Here is an 18,398-nt window from a genome sequence, read left to right as displayed (position 1 = left end):
TTGGTGAAGAAACAAACTCGGAAGCAGAAACAGAAAATGAAACTAGCTAGTGAATAACAGAAAAGAGAGAAGAAGATTTGAATGAAAAATGAGCTGATCTTTTTCATTAACACATCAACAAGGCATTAGGCCATTACATATATCAGTCAACAAGTAAAACAAACAAGTAATCACCTAATCAACTACCTAACTCCACTAATTTGCATTGAAACTTACAAGTTTAGCTTGTACAACTTGCATTGCTGACTTTTCAGTCAATCAATATCAAAACATTTACCTACTTAGTTTAACATGAACTAGATTACAAAACAATCAAAATGGAACTAAAAACAGCAAGTGGATTGGCAGCTTCAAACTTCAGTTTCTGCACACCATGGCACCACTGCTTGTTGCTATTTCTTCGAGCATGACCACCTTTGTATGTCGTGCATGGCCACCTTTGCATGGGAACTAAACTTAACAAAGGCGATACCTCCAATGGAGTTTCAGTCCTTTCCATCGTGGGCATGGGAGGGATGGGTAAAACAACTCTTGCTCAGCTTGTTTACAATGACGCCACCATCAACCAGTCTTTTGATCTCAAGGCCTGGGTATGCGTTTCTGATAATTTTGATGCAATTGCTATAACAAAGGCAATTTTACAGTCCATCACTTCTGAGTCATGTGATTACAGTAACTTGGATTTACTTCAAGTTAAGTTGAAGGAGAAGTTGTCTGGGAAAAGATTCTTGCTTGTTTTAGATGACATTTGGAACGAGAATTATAATGATTGGACCATCTTACGGTCTCCATTTGGAGCAGGGACCGCTATCATTGTAACCACTCGTCTTCAAATTGTTTCATCTATTGTGGATCCGCTTAAAGCTTTTCATTTGGATAAGCTATCAGATGATGATTGTTTATCCATATTTACACAGCATGCACTAAAAGCAATAAATTTCGACGGACATCCCCACTTCAAAGAAATTGGAGAGAAAATTATTAGAAGGTGCAATGGCTTGCCTTTGGCTGCAAAAGCTATTGGAAGCTTGCTACGCACAGTTAAATATCATCGAGAATGGGAAAGAATATATGAGAGTGAGATATGAAACTTACCAGAAGAGCAGTGTGGCATAATTCCAACTTTGCTATTAAGCTACCATCATCTTCCGTCATACTTGAAACGATGTTTTGCATATTGCTCCATACTTCCTAAAGATTATGAATTTGAAGAAGAAGAAATTATCTTGTTCTGGAGAGCTGAAGGTCTCTTGCAACAAAAAGCTATGCCTCAAGTTAAAGATATTGGAAATCAATATTTTCAAGATCTAGTGTCGAGGTCATTTTTTCAGATATCCAGTAAAGATGAGTCCCGATTTGTAATGCATGACCTTATCAATGATTTAGCTCAAGTAGTTGCAGGAGATATATGCTCCAAACTGGAGTCTGATAAGCAACAAAAGTTTTCACATCGCACTCGACATTCTTCTTATATTGCTGGAAGTTATGACACTGTGAAAAAGTTTGAAGCATTTGATCAAGTCAATTCTATACGTACTTTTCTACCTATAAGGTTGTCACGTTATTCGAGGTCTCTTTTAACTAATGTTGTTTTGGTTGATTTGTTGCCAAAACTTGGCTACTTAAGGGTGCTTTCTTTGAGTGGGTATGAAATAGATGAGTTTCCTGATGTTTTTGAAAATTTAAAGCATCTTCGCTTCTTGAATTTTTCTTACACCCGTATCATATGCTTACCAGATTCTTTGTGCACTCTCTACCATTTGGAAACTTTATTATTAAAGAAGTGTTCAAAGCTTCAAAAGCTACCCTCGAAGATGGAAAAGCTTGTTAACTTGCAATATCTGGATATCAGAGGTGCAAACTTAATAGAAAGGATGCCTTTCGGAATTGGTAAGCTAACCAATCTTCAAAGGTTATCAAATTTTATCATAGGGGAAGGTGATGGACATAGTATCAGAGAATTGAAATATTTGTCAAACCTCAAAGGTGCTTTTTGTCTTTCTGGGTTGCAGAATGTTAAGGGTGAAGATGCAGGGGAAGCCAAGTTAAATGAGAAGCAGGGGATTGATCGATTGGTATTGAAATGGAGTTGGGACTTTAAGAAAGATACAAGGAAAAAAGAAGTTGAAGACTCGGTGTTAGACTCTCTTCATCCTTCGAAAAAGCTTGAGCAACTCGTCATTGAGAATTATGGTGGTGCAAAATTCTCTACTTGGATTGCAGATTCTTCCTTCAAGAATATGTTGTCATTGGAGCTTCACGACTATAAAAATTGCAAATCCCTACCATCGATTGGAAGGTTATTGTTGTTAAAAGATCTTTCAATTAGTGGTTTAGATCAAGTACACAAGATTGGTGCTGAGTTGTTTGGAGAAAATCAATCAAATGCTTTTGCATCATTAGAGTCTCTGAGTTTTCGCAAAATGCTGAATTGGGAGGAGTGGGATGTATGTGAAGACGATGAGCAAGTATCGAAATTCCCCAGCCTTCGTTTTCTTTCAATCAGAGAATGTCCTCTATTGCTGGGAAGGTTGCCAACCATCCTTCAATCATTGCAGAACCTTCAAATCTATGAGTGTAAGAAACTGGTAGTTTCAATTTCAAGTTTTCCCTTGCTGAGTGAAATAAGCGTTGAAGGGTGTAAAGAATTGGTGGATGAAGGTTCTTTGTCTGTACAGAAGGTTACTTCTTTGAAATATGTGTCTCTTTCAAATATTTCAAAGTTTAATATTTCAGCAGAGAAGATAATGTTGAGATTTGCAAACTCTGAAACATTCTACATCTCTGGTTGGAAGGAGTTAGGATCTTTATCGCAAAATGGGTTAAGCATAGTTAGGCATCGTTTCATCATGATTAGGAATTGTCCGCAATTGGTCTCTTTGGAAACAGAGGAGGAGATAGTGCAACTTGAAAAGATTCCAGCTGTTAAATCTCTGGTAATAAATAATTGTGAAAGGCTCAATAGACTACCAAAAGTCTTACATGCTTTCCCGTTCATTACGAGAATATTACTTAAAGAGTGTCTAGGCTTGGTTTGTTTTACAGAGAGTAACTTTCCTCCTGCTTTAAAAGAGCTGAGAATTGAGAATTGCGTGAATTTGCAATATTTGGTTGATGAAAAAGAAAATAATAATAAGAGTATGAGTAGCAACATTTGTCTTCTTGAGCACTTACAAATAAGCTACTGTCCATCTCTAATATGGTTATCATCAAGGGGCGATATATGCAATCGACTTCAACATCTAGAAATTGGAAGTTGTCCAAAGTTAATTAGCGTATTTTCAAATGCCAAGTTACCCGTAATGCTTAAACATCTAGTTATTTCGGAATGTCCAGTGTTGGAATGCATAGCCCAAGACTTCCTTGAAACCACTGATCTCGAAATCCTTTCAATTAGGAATGCTGAAAAATTGAAATCATTACCGCGGGGATTAGACAAGCTCAGCCATCTTCAGGAGATTAAATTATTTGGGTGTCCAAATCTGGTTTCATTTGAAGAAAGCGGGTTGCCCACCACAAATCTCAGAGTACTCAGGATTTCCAATTGTGAAAATTTTGGAGCCCTTCCCAAGTGCATCAACAACTTCACCTCCCTTCGAGATTTAGAGCTGCGGGAGTGTTCGGCTGACATATCCTTTCCAGAAGAGGGTTTCCCTACCAACCTCACATCACTTGAAATCTCAAATGTGCCCAGAATTTATACATCACTTGTTGAATGGGGATTTAACAGACTCACCTCTCTTCAACTACTCAACATCAGCTGTGAAGGATGCTCACGTGTGGTGTCATTTCCAAAAGAAGCGATAGGAATGATGCTGCCTCCTTCTCTCACCGATATCAGCATCAGTAGATCTAAGAATTTGGAATTCATATGCTCCAAGGGCTTACAGCACCTCACCTCTCTTCAACGACTGGGCATCTATGGTTGTCCTAAGCTCGCCTCTCTTCCAGAAAAAGATATGCTTCTCTCGCTTGAGGAGCTATATATTTCTAATTGCCCGTTGCTAGAAGAAGGGTGCAGTAGGGGTAAAGGACGAGAGTGGTCCAAGATTTCCCACATACCTTTAGTGGAAATTAATCATAAAACAGTCATCCCGAGGGGATTATATGGGAATTTAATGGACAAAATCTTGTATCAAGCTCTCCACAGGTGTGAAACGCATTTTAAACATTTATAAATTTCATAGCTTTTTTTTATATATCTGATTGTCCTCATGAACAACATGATAACAGAAATCAGTCTTACATATTTTGTATTCAATTTTTGCAGGCATTGAAGGCTAAATTGGCAAAAAATAGTGGAGAACTTCAACTCATCTACTTCAGCTTATTTGATTTAGTAAAGCGTTAGTCAATTCTCTGCAACATTTATTCAGCAAATTGAATGTTCTGTTTTCATTTGCATCTTCTAATTTCTAAGCTATTTTGGTATATGAGAATGGGATTGTAGTTAAAAATATTTTACATTTCGTAGTACTATTACCCAATTGTTTTTCAGAAGAACATGTCTTTTACGTGATAGTTTGATCCTTCCAGGATTAATGGAGGGATACAGTACATGTTACAACATGGCATTAGAGAGCTCAATTTAACACATGTAAGACAACAGAGTTCCCAAAATATTGTTCTGTCCAATCTCAAAGATATCCATCTTAGTTTTTCGAATTTCTCAGACCATGAATCCATTCAAAGGCTGCATCAATTCACTTGATGAGGAATTGCTTCTTTGATAATGTGGATTGAGCGACATAATCAAACTCACTGTCTAAGTGACTGACTGTGACTTTATCTAACCCGCTTTTACTTAAAGGTACAAAAATACTTTATACGATTTCATTTTCTAGCCAAAAATAGCAGCGACTAAGTGACTCACTATATCTCGACTCTTTTGCTTTTGACTTTGAGGTATGAGTTAAATGAATCAAATGATATCTATACTATAGCAGTTTGGAACTAGTTTCATTGCAGCTCTCTTTTAATGTTGCTTTTCAGCTTTCCGGTCGGTAGATTGCCATATTACCAATCTTTATATGAATTTCCCCTGCTTTGGAAGGCTTCAACTGTGATGTTATCAATGTTTATGATAGGGTAAGTATAGGTTATATGGAGAATTTGTTCTTCTGACATTCCTTTCCTGTGTTGAGCATATTTTGGTGCTTGGTACGTAGTTGTAGTTGAGGAGCCAAATATGTTATTTATTTAGCCTTGTACTTTCATTCAGCTTTGGGAACCATGAAATTGGTGGCAGGTAAAAGGCCAAATGGTACCACTGGGGAGGTGTACGTACCTTTGGGTGATAAAGCCTTGAATGGTGGGCATCCAAAGAGGGCAATACCAGCTTATGGGCACAACAACGGCACAACGTGGTAAGTTTGGTTTCCAATGCTTTTAGTATCATCTATTTCTATCTACACAAATCATGAGTCTGTCTTAGGTCTCCATTGATGATTGATAAGAGGCTAGGATGTTTTAAATAAAGTTTTTTTTTTTTTTTACATTTTGAGTTGGTCACTTGTTATTTATTATTGCCAGGTATTTCTCAATATGCGGAAAGCATCATTTAGAAAATTGCTCCCAGTTTGTAGATAGTTATTGGCAAGATATTTTATTTTATGATGTAATCTCCAACTTTTAATAGTGAATTTCATTTTTGGTTCTGCCCGTAGATGTAGAGAATATTCCCGAACCACGTATATCATTGTGTTCGCTTTTTTTACTTTCTTTTTTGTGTTTCGAATTTTTTAATTTTTTTTTCTCAAACCAAAACATAAAATTATTAATAAAACAACCACAATGCATAGCAAATCATAAAAATTCAGATAGCCATATATATCCCAATGGTTATACTCAAATATCAGCATAGATCAAAAGCATCAAAGCAAAATATTCAAAGAAAATAAAGTATCAAACATTATAGCCACCCACAATGCTAACTCAACATGCTTTAACCCATTTCTTTGCAAACAAGTATGGCACATAGTTGCTTTCAAGGTAGCCATTACCACATTAATGGACGCAACACTTTTCTATGGGAATTGGTACATATTGGAATTAGTCTATTTCATGTACCATTTTCAATTTATCGATATTTTTTAAATATTTAATATATTTATATAAATAAATATCAAATAAATGGTTCTAAATAAATTTTAAATATAAAACTATTCATCAATTATATAAAATACGGATTAATAAACTCCTCAAATAAAAACTCATCATTCTAACAAATTCAAAATTAATAAGAAAAAAAAGAAGCCAAGGATGGGGGGGGTTTTTGAATAAAAAAAGCTGAAGGGTGAGTAAAGATTTTTCTATGATAACGAGGTGAGTGAGTTTTTTTTATTATATTTTAATTTTTATATTTTAAATGAAAAAAGTATGTTCTAAAAAGAAATAAAAATGTTAAACTTTAGTTTCTAGTGTAATATTTTTTTAGGAAACACCATTACTTCAAATATTAGCAAGCACCAACATGATGCTTCAAAAACATGGCGAAAAATAAAAGCTAATGGCTTCGTTTTTTTTTTCTAAGCAATTAATGGCTGATTTGAATACAATAAAAATAAAGAGGTTTATTATTATTATTTTAGCCATGAATTAAAGAAAAATGTGTTATATGTCCTCATGAAATACTTATTTGAGTCTTGTCCAAGACTCAAATTTTAGCTTAAGTTCCATCATGTTTAACTTTTAGAGCTTGAGTTTAATTTTAGCTAAAAATCTAACTGTTTTAAGTAAGATCAATTAATTGCCTAGTAAAAAAATAAATTTGATTCTCATGCTCAAGTTTCGATTATATTGAGGATATATTTTTTATGGCTAGAGTTTAAATTGAAAATTTTCAATAGTAACCAAAATAAGAACTTAATAAGTACGTGAATTACTTTAAATTAATAAAATTCGAGATAATTTGAGCTGCTCAAGCTTATAATTTGACTGGTTGTTGCCTTGAGGTTGTCCTAAGAAATCTGTAGACTCTATAATGGAAGGGCCTCCTGAGGATGCTACCGTTAGTTACTTGAAAGTTTATGTTTTGGACGAGACATTGAATTTTCGGAAGTGACGATAAGCTTGTGGATGGTGAACACACATTTGAAGTTGAAGATGAAGATGAAGATGAGGAAGCATTAAGTGAAAATATAACAAAGAGACTCAACTCCTATGCCCTTTGACCTCTTTTCCGCTCCTTTTTCAGATCTCTGTAGCCCATCTATGCACCAACAACCCTTCAACGACATCAACAGGCATCATTAACTGAGTCCATCTTATTAAAACCTTTTTATGTATCAATAATTGAGTCCTCCCAATTAAATATTTAATAAATACCTAAGGTTGTCAGCTTGCGTGCAATTCCTAGGAAGATCAGATTGGATCCCACAAGCACACCCATAGAGAAAGGAATAATCAATTTTACTATTTGAATAGCTTATATTTTTATAAGTTTTAAAAGATTAAATTAAATTTTTATTATTTTTAGGAGAGATTAAAGTATAAATTTAACTTTATTAATTTAAACTTAAGAATTTAAAGAGTGAATTTTTTTCATTTTAGGGAGACTGAGGAACCTTCAAACCCTCTGGCTACACGCCCTGTGTGCAGTGCTTATGATATTTAATGGCATATATTTTTACGTGTATATTCATATATTTTTTATGTGTTGTATTTTGTCATAGGTAAAATCTTTTAATATTTTGCATCGTTTATTATTGTGATTACTTTTAAAGAAAAAAAATAATTATATTAATGTTTGTGATCCATAATTATTTTATTTTAATTTATTTGTTATAGTGGTTCAATTTTTTAAGGGTAAAAGTTGAAAAAAAAGGGGAAAGTTACATAAATATTCACTCACTCAATTATTAGGGTGTTTCTATTTTGGCTACTTAAGTTTAAAATTTCTTATTTTAGTCATTAATGTTATCAAGTTTTAATATTTTGATAGCTCCTCCGTTAAATTACTAATGGAATGTTGGTGTGGCCTTTTTTATTGGTATAATAACAAATTTAGCCATCCAGTGTTTATAGATTCTATCAATTTGGTCTTAATTCTAAAAAAGAACAAATTTAACCCTCAACTTCATACATTCTGTCAATTTAGTCTTAATTCTTAAAATTTCAAAAATAAAAAAAAATTATTTAAAAGTCCATTTCTTTATAAAAAAATAATATTTTATAAAAATACATATAAAATTTTAAAAACATTTATAAATAAATTAATATATATTTTCCTGATTTTCTAACCTAACTTTTATTTATTAAAATAACAACTTTTTAAATAAAAAAATTTAAGGGGAAAAAACCATGAAAAGACTTATACAAATCCAACTTTTCTCTTTTCTTTTTAGCATTAACGACCACCATGTTCAAGTTGGGTCAAAAACAATAATTTAAGGTCAAAATGGATAAAAGTCAATGTCTTCATGTTATTTCCCTGAACAAGTTTGTTATGTTTGAAGTTGTGCTTGAGGGTAGACATGAATAAGGATATAAAGGTGAGGATGAGGTTTTGGAGGCCTAGTTAATGGAAGGTCATGCTAGCAGCTTCACAACTGGTTCCTAAATTGATGGCATGACGATGGAGGATATGGAAATCAAAGAGTTTGGAGTAAGGGTTATTGGTGTCGGTGATTTTTGTAGTTCCTTGAAATACATGAAAACTTTCAATAATCTCTCACATATTTCAAAAAGTTAAGTTACAATTTTAACTGAGCGTTTCGATATATGCAATAATCATATTGTCATTTGGACTATAAATCAGAATTTTTAACAAATGAGATATAATTTATTTAAATAATTGGTGAAATAATTATTTAATTTGTAACTAAGTTTTTCACTTACCATATTATATGATTCATTCTTGAACACGATTGTGTGCTAATAGGCCATGCATGCACCTAGTTTTCAAATATGCTCTAGAAATTGTCAAAGATATCATAAAAGCAACTCTACTTTACACTCATATGGGTCAACCCATTAAGTGTATTCTATAAAGGAATACACCATCTATAAAGGATATGGATTTTATTAAAAGTTTTTACTCATTAAAAGTTTTTTACTCATTCTTAGCATCCATGTAGTTATTTGTTTAAGCAATATTTATGCAAATGTGCTTTTTAGTAAATCGAATACGACAATTGATAGTATTGATTCTTTCAACTATAAGCTTATCAATACTGAATCAACAAATTTATTTTGATTTGGTGCCAAAACAACTTTATAAGACTCTATTTCCTAAAATAGAAAAATAACAAATACTGGAATGAAGGTTTTAAAGTAGGATTTCAAATCTTACGATTCTCTCCCAAATTGACTCTCCACTTAAAGTTAGATAGGAACTTTAATTACTCATGAAATTAAGCATACTCTTATAAAGGGTTCAACAAAAATTAAATAAAAGAAATAAACAAATAAAAGAAAGGAAAAAAAAGGGGAGGGTGGCGTTGCGGCAGAATATTGTGCAAGACAAAGAAAGAACAGAAATAGAAACAGAGAAGAAAAGAAAGCAATTGAATTGCTGTCCCTTTTAGAATATATATAAAACTCAAACTGCCTAATCCTACTTAATTTCTTTAATCTAATCCAATATTAAAGTGTTATCTAAATATATATCAAAACATAAAATACTAGAAAATTAAAATATTATCCTAATCAAAAATTAAAAGTACTTTCTTTCTTTTCTAAATCCTATATGATGGCATGATGGTCCATGGTGTTCATTGTCCCAGGTGTGGTTTGGGTTTGAGTCACATTAGTCATGTTTGTTATTCGGGTTTTGCCAGTTTATTGTGCCAAAAAAAAAAAGATAAATCCTAGCCCAAAACTTTTATGACAACTTGCATTTTCCACTCTTTTTTACTTTCTAAGTTTACTTTTGCACCTAATCAAAAATCAAATAATAAACTCAAAATTAATGATATTTCATTAAAGAATTTATCAAATTTAAGCACAATAAACATTTAAATTGAGGCTATTATCAAACATACTTTTCTATAATATAATTAGTTAAACACACTTTCACATAAAAATGTTTTCTCATAATTAACTAATATAAAAATGTTTCCCAATAAAAAATTAATTATTGACTTTAGTGGAAAAAATGGAAGCTTAATAACTATAATTAAGGGTTTAATTTATGATCATCTCAAATGTTATAAAAACATTATGTAAAAATATAACTATAAAAGAGAATAATTATAAAGATTGGTGACGGATTTAAAAATTAAGTTAGTTTGAATACATATAATTACAAGATAATTATTTATACTATGATCTGATTAAATTTGGTACCTCAAGTCGAGTGACACAAACCTAATTGGTAAAAAAGCATGAAAAATATAATATTATTATTTTGTTAAATATAGAGATGACTATATCATTTCAACATTTTATAAAATAAATTAAATTATTCCACTACTCGTAAACTAACTTCTTAAAAAATCATTTTCTCAATTAAGACTATTTCTTTATTTTTTTCCTCAAAAACTAAGCTACTCATTATTATTCACTAATTTCTAATTATTAGAAAAAAAAATCTATCCATCTTTTTTAAAATATTATTATTTCTCAAAAATATAAAATTTATATATGAAATATTATTTTTAAAATTTAAATTTATATAATATTATACTTTTACATGTGCAACAATTTCTAATTATTAATTATGTGCTTTTCACAAGCTTTTCTTTTGTAGATAGACTTGTTCTAAATACGCTCAAAATATGAAAGGGTTTAGATAAAAAAAATAAGGCTTGAAAAATAAGTTTAGACAAAAAAAAATTAAACTTGTTTAAAATGAGCCATGCTTGGTCTCCAAAATTAAAATGCCTAAGTCCAACTCATTTTCTACTTTATCATATATGTATAGAATGTAATTTATATAAAATTAAATTAAATATATAATATTATAATGTAAACATTAAAAGATATATTTAAATTTTAATAAAAAATTTCACCAACAAAATAAAAGAAAATATTAAATTAAAAATAATATACATTTTAAAAAGAATTAAAATGGGATGAAATTTTGGAAATTTTAAAAAAAATGGGATGAATTTTTTTTCATTCCCAAAAACAAAGACTTGCATGTGCTTGCTATATTGCCTGTTAATTAAAGTACAAATATGGGCATTGGATGCCATTGCCATGGAACTCAACCATTGTCTGTTACTTGGAAATTGGGATAATGGAGAAAAGCAAGAGAAAAGCATCAAAATTCATAAACAATTTGAGTGAGTGGGCGACTCAGCCATTGTCTTTTTTCGCCTTCTTTATTCGTTTCACTGCCCAAAAAACCACTTGGGCTCTATTTTATTTATCAGACTATCAGCTCACTGCCTCCTACTCTGATTTTTTCAACTTTCACTGATTATACACAATCTCCATCCCGTTCCTGAATTTCCATTTGGCTTCTTCATTTCTCTCTTCTGCTTCCTTCTCATAATTTCACCATGTCTGTCATTGGAGAGGCTGCTCTGTCTGTGTTTCTGGAGCTGTTGGGGGGCAAGTTGCTCGACTCTGCGCTCAACTTTGTTGCTGATCATAAGCAGCTCCACCCACAGCTCAAGCAGTGGCAGTCCATATTGCCCGATATCCAAGCAGTGTTGGACGATGCAGAGGAGAAGCAGATCAAGAACGAGGGCGTGAAGAAATGGTTGGAGGATCTCCAGGACTTTGGCTTACGATGTGGATGACATCTTTTATGAGTTCGCTTATGAAGAGTTATGTCTCAAGCTCAACAAATCGCAAGCTCAAGCCAGCACTAGCAAGGTATGGAAACTTACCAGTAGTAATTTCACTCCCACTTCTTTCCTGTTTATACACAAATTATAAAAATATAAACTATAAAAAATTAAATTTTCATCCGGCCCCCTAAAAAAATTTTCTGGCTTCACCCATGTATCTTCCATACTTTGCATTTTTGGCACCATCTTTTTCCTTATGTAGCATGTTGGCCCATTTTATCTTTAAATTCGCGCTTTTTACCTTTAAATTTTCTTTTGTCTTAAATTTAGTCTCTAAAAGATAAAAAACTATAAAATTTTTCAAATTAATAGGATCATACTCAAAATAAACATGCAATTAACATATAAAAATATGTCGTTCTAGAGTTTTATAAAAAGTTTTATATTTTTTAACATTATTCATGCAGCAGTGGGTGTACCATGTTCTACCCCATGCAAACTGTACAAACCAAAATTTTCATTAGTATGGAAAAGAGTGTTGCTTGTTACGCTATAACACTAGAACAACGGCACCGGCCAGTACGACTAAAACCATAATTTTTTTATTATTTGAATACAATAAAATAAAGAGGTTTTTTTATTATTTTAGCCATGAATTTGAAAAACACGTGTTATATGTCCTTGTGAAATATTTGTATTCAATGTCTCAGGTGCGGCTTAAATTCAAATCACTCTAGTCATGTTATTGTTAAGGCTTTGTCCTTCTATTGTAATTCAAAAAAAAATCAATATTCACTAACAAAAATTGTTAAAACACATTAATAATATATAAATAATTAAAAAGCCACTTTTTATATTAAAAAAAAGAAACCCAAAGCAAAAATAAAATCCATTTTGAGTTGAAATGCCAAAAACAGCAGACTAAAAAGGTAGAGAAATTATGAAAAATAGAAAAAAAAAACCAAACCTATAATAAATTGAGTTTCCATAGTTGGATAATTGCTAGATATAGTATCTAATCTGTCCCCTTTCAAGATTTCACCCTAATTTTGGCCACATATTTTCTTTTTCCATTTCCATTTAAGAAAACAGTTGTTATATATAAACATTACTTTTTTTCTTTTTCTCTTAAAAAAAGAATCTTTTTACAATCCCCTAAAATTTTTGCCTTCTTTTCTTTGATCTGTTTGTTGTTATAAAAACCTTTGGTTTTTTTCAAAATTTAAGAAAAAAAATTTGGGGTTTATCTTTTCTTTTAAAAATTTTCCGGGAAAAAAGTAAAGGAAAGAAGAAAATTTTCAGATGGGTAGAGGGAAAATTGAAATAAAAAAGATAGAAAATTTGAATAGCAGGTGTCGAAACCATTTTCATATCGAGTTTTGGAAAATGGGAATTGATTTTAAAAAACAAAAACGGGAGTCGCCACCAATCTTTTTAGGTGTGATTGGATCACCTTTAAAACATTTTGTTTTAAAATCATTAGTTTTGGTCCACGAAATAAAAGAACCGGTTCGGGAGTCGGTTACGTACGAGTAAGGATTAGCACCCTCGTAACGCTAAAAAATTGGTACCTAATTGATTATCAAATGTCTTTAATGTCGAAAGAAAAAAAAAATTTAAGATGTAGTCCTCTTTAAAATATTTTAACTTTGAAAATTGGGATTCACTAGCGTCAAAGTATTGACATTAAGTTATCCCTTTTTTGAAATTCCTATCTCGAAACAGGAAAACGCTATATCCAATAAGTTAGAACATATTGCTTTGAAATTCCAAGATAGTGGCTTGCATTTAGAAAACCTCTTAAAAACTTAGAAGGGTACTTAATTATTCGAATTCAACGAGAAAAGTGGCAACCCAATAAGTTAGGGCACTACTTTCTCGAAATTTCTAAACACCAAGCATTGCCTTATTTGCAAAAAATCTTATTTCGAGGTAACAAATAAATGAATAAAACGAATAAAAAGATAATAACAAATAAGCTAGGAAATATTCGAGATTAAAAAAAACTAGTAATAAATAAACAATCATTATGTAAGACTAAAGAATGATAGTATAGTGAAGATAATAATAATATTAATAGTAATAATACAAATAAAAATTTTGGAATGATGTGTGAAATTATATATATATGTGAATATATAGATAAGTAAACAATATATATAGTGAGTGAAGAGTAAAAGGTAAAACAAGTGTATTTAAAGAGTAATGGGTAAAAATATAATAATAGTGTAATAGTAGTAATAACGTAATAGTATTAGAAATATACGATATATAATATTGAAGGTAAATACATAATATATACATATTAGAAATAATCATACTATTAGAAACAACTATTAATAATACTACATAAATAGATATATAGTAGTAGCATATACATGATATAGTTAAAAAATATATAAAGTAAGATAATATGGGAAATAAAAAATATATATAAACGATATAATATTAGGGCATATGCAAAACAATAAAAATACAATATTAAAAGATATATATATAATGTATACATAATATAATATTAAAATATTTACATGGTATATACATAATAATGTAAAAAATAAACTATTAGTAATATTGTAAATATATACATATAGTAGTAATAATAATATAAAGGTATTTCATATAAACAGGTATGCACATGAAAAAAAAGAAAAGAGAAAAATAATAATTACAAAAGTATGAAATCAAAATAATATGTAGAAACATGTTTATTCTAAAAATAATAACTGAAACTTAATTGAGAGAAGAAACAAAATCCAAGAGATAACTTACAAGTAAAACAAATTATTTAAACAGAATTTTGGGCTAAAATTAATTGCGTATAAATGTCCGATATCTAAAATTAAAAATGCCCCAAATCTTAAAATACCGCGCAAAGGGGGCAAATTGAAATAGCACACAGACTGCAGGGCTAATTTAAAATAATATAAAACTTAAATATGGCCCGATTGAAGGCTAGCACAAAGGAGGGGACCAATTGCGAAAATTACCCAATTAAAGGTAACATGCATGGTCCCAAGCAAAAAAGTTGATTCCACTCCCCCATGCTACTTTGTTTTATTATTAATTAAAACTACTCTCCCATACTATTTTGTTTTATTATTAATTAAAACTATTCCCCCATACTATTTTGTTTTTATCATTAATTAAAACCATTCCCCCATACTATTTTGTTTTTATTATTAATTAAAACCATACTTTATTTTTTCTTTTTTTTTTATCATAAAAAAACCTTTTTTATCATAAAAAACCTTTTTTATCATAAAAAACCTTTTTTAAGGAAAAAAACAACAAAAAAAGAGTTAAAACACCACCTTACCACCCTACATTCATTTTTCAAAATAGAGAGAAGGCTCTCAACTCTCTCAACCCTTCCCCTCCTCCGGTCATCGGACCGGCCATCAACCGTCACGCCGGTCACCGGCCACCGACGGCGGCACCGCAGTCCACGGTGGCCAGAAAATCTTCCGAGGCCCTTTTTCGCTTCTCTTCTCGAGTAGAACCCAGATTTGAGGTTAAAATGACCCAAAAACCTTCAAAAATTAATGAGAAGCACCCTAGAACTCAAGAATCCATTCGGTTTCCGGCCACCGATCCTCGGCGGTGGCTTCCTCGGTCGTCCACGATGTTGGAAAACTGAACACCGGTAAGATCCTTCCCTCTTTCCCTTTTTTTATATTTTTTACAAGTTTTTTTCTTTGTTAAAAATATTTGTAAAATAGATAAAACGAACGAATAGAAAGAAGATCAAAAAAAATAAAAATAAGGATAAACACCTTTTGAACTTGTTTTCTCCTTTTGATTTCTCCCAAAAGTCTCTGTAATACAACCCCTTCTAATACAATCTCTTCTCTCCCCAAAATACAATCGATTCTTCCTCAAAATACCATCGATCCCCCCTCTCCTTTACAATCGGTTCTAGTATGGCTTTTATAGCCATTTACAAACTTTATTATATATATTTGCTATCTTTTCTTCTTCTTGTATGGCAGTCAAACGGTGGTGGAGGCATGTGCCACTTGGTAGTGGTTGGAAGTGGGTGGTTGAGGCTTGCGGCTAAGGTTTCTAATTTCTGAAAATAGGTTGTGGGCTAGGGTTTCTAAGCTTTTGGGCTTCTTTTAGGTTTTAATTTTTGGGTTGTAATTGGGTTAGTAGCTTTGTTTGTAAATGGACTTTTAATGGGCATTTTGATTTTTTTTATTTTTTTTCAAAATTTGGTTTATTTATTTTAAGGCCCGGGCAAAATATGGGTTCTACAGCTGCCCCTCTTTGCTCATTGTTGTGTTAACAAGAATAGAGCAAAGACCTAATTTTGCTCGGGCTTGCCGAGTTTTGAGTTCTTCGATCTGCTTCTTCGATATGTTCCTTATAAACACAGGGATGCCAAATCTACTGTCTTCAACTTGTTCCCATAAACATAGGGATGCCAAATATGCTATCTTCAACTTGTTCCCTATAAACACAGGGATGCCATGCTGAAATCTTCGATCTGCTTCACTGTAAGCACAGGAATGTCAGATCTGCTATCTTCGATCTGTTCCCTATAAGCACAGGGATGCCAAATCTGCTGTTTTCAACTTGTTCCCTATAAGCACAGGGATGCCATGCGAAATCTTCGATCTGCTTCACTCTAAGCACAGGAATGTCAGATCTGCTATCTTCGATCTGTTCCCTATAAGCACAGGGATGCCATGCTGAAATCTTCGATCTGCTTCACTGTAACTCAGGAAGGCGATATCTGCTATCTTTGATCTGCCCCCCGTCTACTACAGAGGCGCCAAATCTATTTCTTCGATTTGTTCCCTGACAATACAGAGATGCCAAATCATCTTAGATTTGCTTTAATGTAAGCACGCGAAAGCCAAATCAACTATGATTCGATTTGCTCCTTGTAAGCATAAGGATGCCAAACTATCTTGGATCCGCTTCAGCATAAACATCCGAAGGTGAGATCTGCTATGTGTCTGCTCTCCATCAAAGTGAAGATGCCAAACTTCGATTCGTTCTCTGACGATACAGAGATGACAAATCATCTTAGATTTGCTTCATCGTAATCACGTGAAAGCCAAATCAGCTATGTCTTCGATTTGTTCCTTGTAAACACAAGGATGCCAAACCATCTTGGATCTGCTTCAGTGAAATCATCTGAAGGCGAGATTTGCTATGTGTCTGCTCTCCATCAAAGTGAAGATGCCAAACTTCGATTCGTTCTCTGACAATACAGAGACGACAAATCATCTTAGATTTACTTCATCGTAATCACATGAAAGCCAAATCAGCTATGTCTTCGATTTGCTCCTTGTAAACACAAGGATGCCAAACCATCTTGGATCTGCTTCAGTATAACATCTGAAGGCCAGATCTGTTATGCTGCGGCCTATTACCCTACTGCTTAAGGGATTAAGGCGCATCATCCTGTAGAATGATTATGCCTGATAATTAGGATGCCATGCTCGAAGTGAGTCAAATGTTCCTAATTAAACATGTTATGATGCAAAATGTCATGAATATGACCCCTATCCTAGACGTCATCATTCATTCTTTCATTTGCCTTTCTTTTCTCAAAGATTCATTCACGCTCAGCCCGTAGGCCTGTACCCTTCCTCCAATGCTACGATCCGCTGAGGATGTTTGTAAAACAATCTTTTCTTAAAATTGAATTATTGATTTTGTTCATTTTCCCTTTAGACTGGATGAAGGAAATTCCTTGAGTTCCTTCATCCTTTACTTACGTGAATTTCTCGAACAATTGTCCTGTTTTAGTTTCTTGTATTATCTAGAAATTTCAGAGTAATGCGCAAAAATTCATTTGTAAACATATTTAGTTCATCTATCATTATTTCAATGCAACATGGAAGATGAATAAATCTTTAAGAATAATTGGATTTGAATGAATTAAGAAGAAAGAATACAAAGGAAATTAATCTGAAGGTCTATCTTCAGGAAGGAATATAATCTAAAGATGGAAAATAAGATAGAAGTTAGATCCTCCAGATATCACCGCTTGAGTGCCTATACACCAGCTCCATGAAGTCTTTCTTGAGTTTAAAATTTGTTTAAAAGATCCCAAGTACTCTGTTGATGCCCCAGTTTGTAGCATCCTTCGCTCTTTGTAACAAGATCACTGTGTACTCTTCAAAATTTGAGCTGCCCTTACAGGTTTTCAACTAAAAAACCTTTTGGTCACAAGGTGCCTTTTGCGGGTTTTCACCTTAGCCTCTCCGTTTTTGATTTTTTTTTCAAGGCGCCCTTTGTGGGTTTTCACCTTAGATTCTCTTCTTCTTTAGACAAAGTATTTTTTAACTGAGTCCGAGTTCACTGGATTAGGTAAACTTTTCCCATCCATTTCTGCTAAGATCAATGCACCACCGGAGAAAGCTTTCTTCACAACATACGGCCCTTCCCAATTCGGCATCCATTTTCCTCTAAAATCCTTTTAAATAGGAAGGATCTTTTTCAGTACAAGGTCTCCCTCATGGAATTCTCTTGGTCGAACTTTCTTGTCATAAGCTCGCATCATTCGCTTCTGATACATCTGACCATGTCGAATGACAAATTTTACTTTTGGAGTTTGATATAGTTTACATAAGTCAGAAGGCTATAAAAGGAAGTGCGGTAGCGGACTTCTTGGATAGTAGGGCTCTAGAGGATTATGAGCCACTAAACTTCGATTTCCAAATGAGGAGTTGATGTGTATAGCAATGACTGAAAATTCTT

General features: G+C 32.5%; 2 protein-coding genes across 2 annotated transcripts; both read left to right on the top strand.

Annotated features, from left to right (window-relative positions):
• Positions 1 to 443: 443 nt before the first annotated feature.
• On the top strand, positions 444 to 1,156 carry LOC121210111 (putative disease resistance protein RGA3). The gene has a single exon (XM_041082222.1). The coding sequence runs from the start codon at positions 444 to 446 to the stop codon at positions 1,086 to 1,088; it is 645 nt and encodes a 214-aa protein (XP_040938156.1). The 3' UTR covers positions 1,089 to 1,156.
• Positions 1,091 to 5,716, top strand: LOC107923498 (putative disease resistance protein At3g14460). The gene is made up of 5 exons (XM_041080257.1): positions 1,091 to 4,150; positions 4,271 to 4,810; positions 4,993 to 5,088; positions 5,222 to 5,366; positions 5,533 to 5,716. Exons 1-2 carry the CDS (start codon positions 1,266 to 1,268, stop codon positions 4,275 to 4,277), a joined length of 2,892 nt encoding a protein of 963 aa, XP_040936191.1. The 5' UTR covers positions 1,091 to 1,265; the 3' UTR covers positions 4,278 to 4,810; positions 4,993 to 5,088; positions 5,222 to 5,366; positions 5,533 to 5,716.
• The last annotated feature ends 12,682 nt before the right edge of the window (positions 5,717 to 18,398 follow it).

Source organism: Gossypium hirsutum, chromosome A11, assembly GCF_007990345.1.
Source record: "Gossypium hirsutum isolate 1008001.06 chromosome A11, Gossypium_hirsutum_v2.1, whole genome shotgun sequence".
Lineage (NCBI taxonomy): Eukaryota > Viridiplantae > Streptophyta > Magnoliopsida > Malvales > Malvaceae > Gossypium > Gossypium hirsutum.
The sequence above is the reverse complement of the archived record's forward strand: the minus strand, read 5'-3'. Positions and strand labels throughout refer to the sequence as shown.

Bases quoted from the DNA above. Each gene is read 5' to 3' on its own strand.
- LOC121210111 (XM_041082222.1), top strand. From the start codon at position 444: ATGGGAACTAAACTTAACAAAGGCGATACCTCCAATGGAGTTTCAGTC.
- LOC107923498 (XM_041080257.1), top strand. From the start codon at position 1,266: ATGCCTCAAGTTAAAGATATTGGAAATCAATATTTTCAAGATCTAGTG.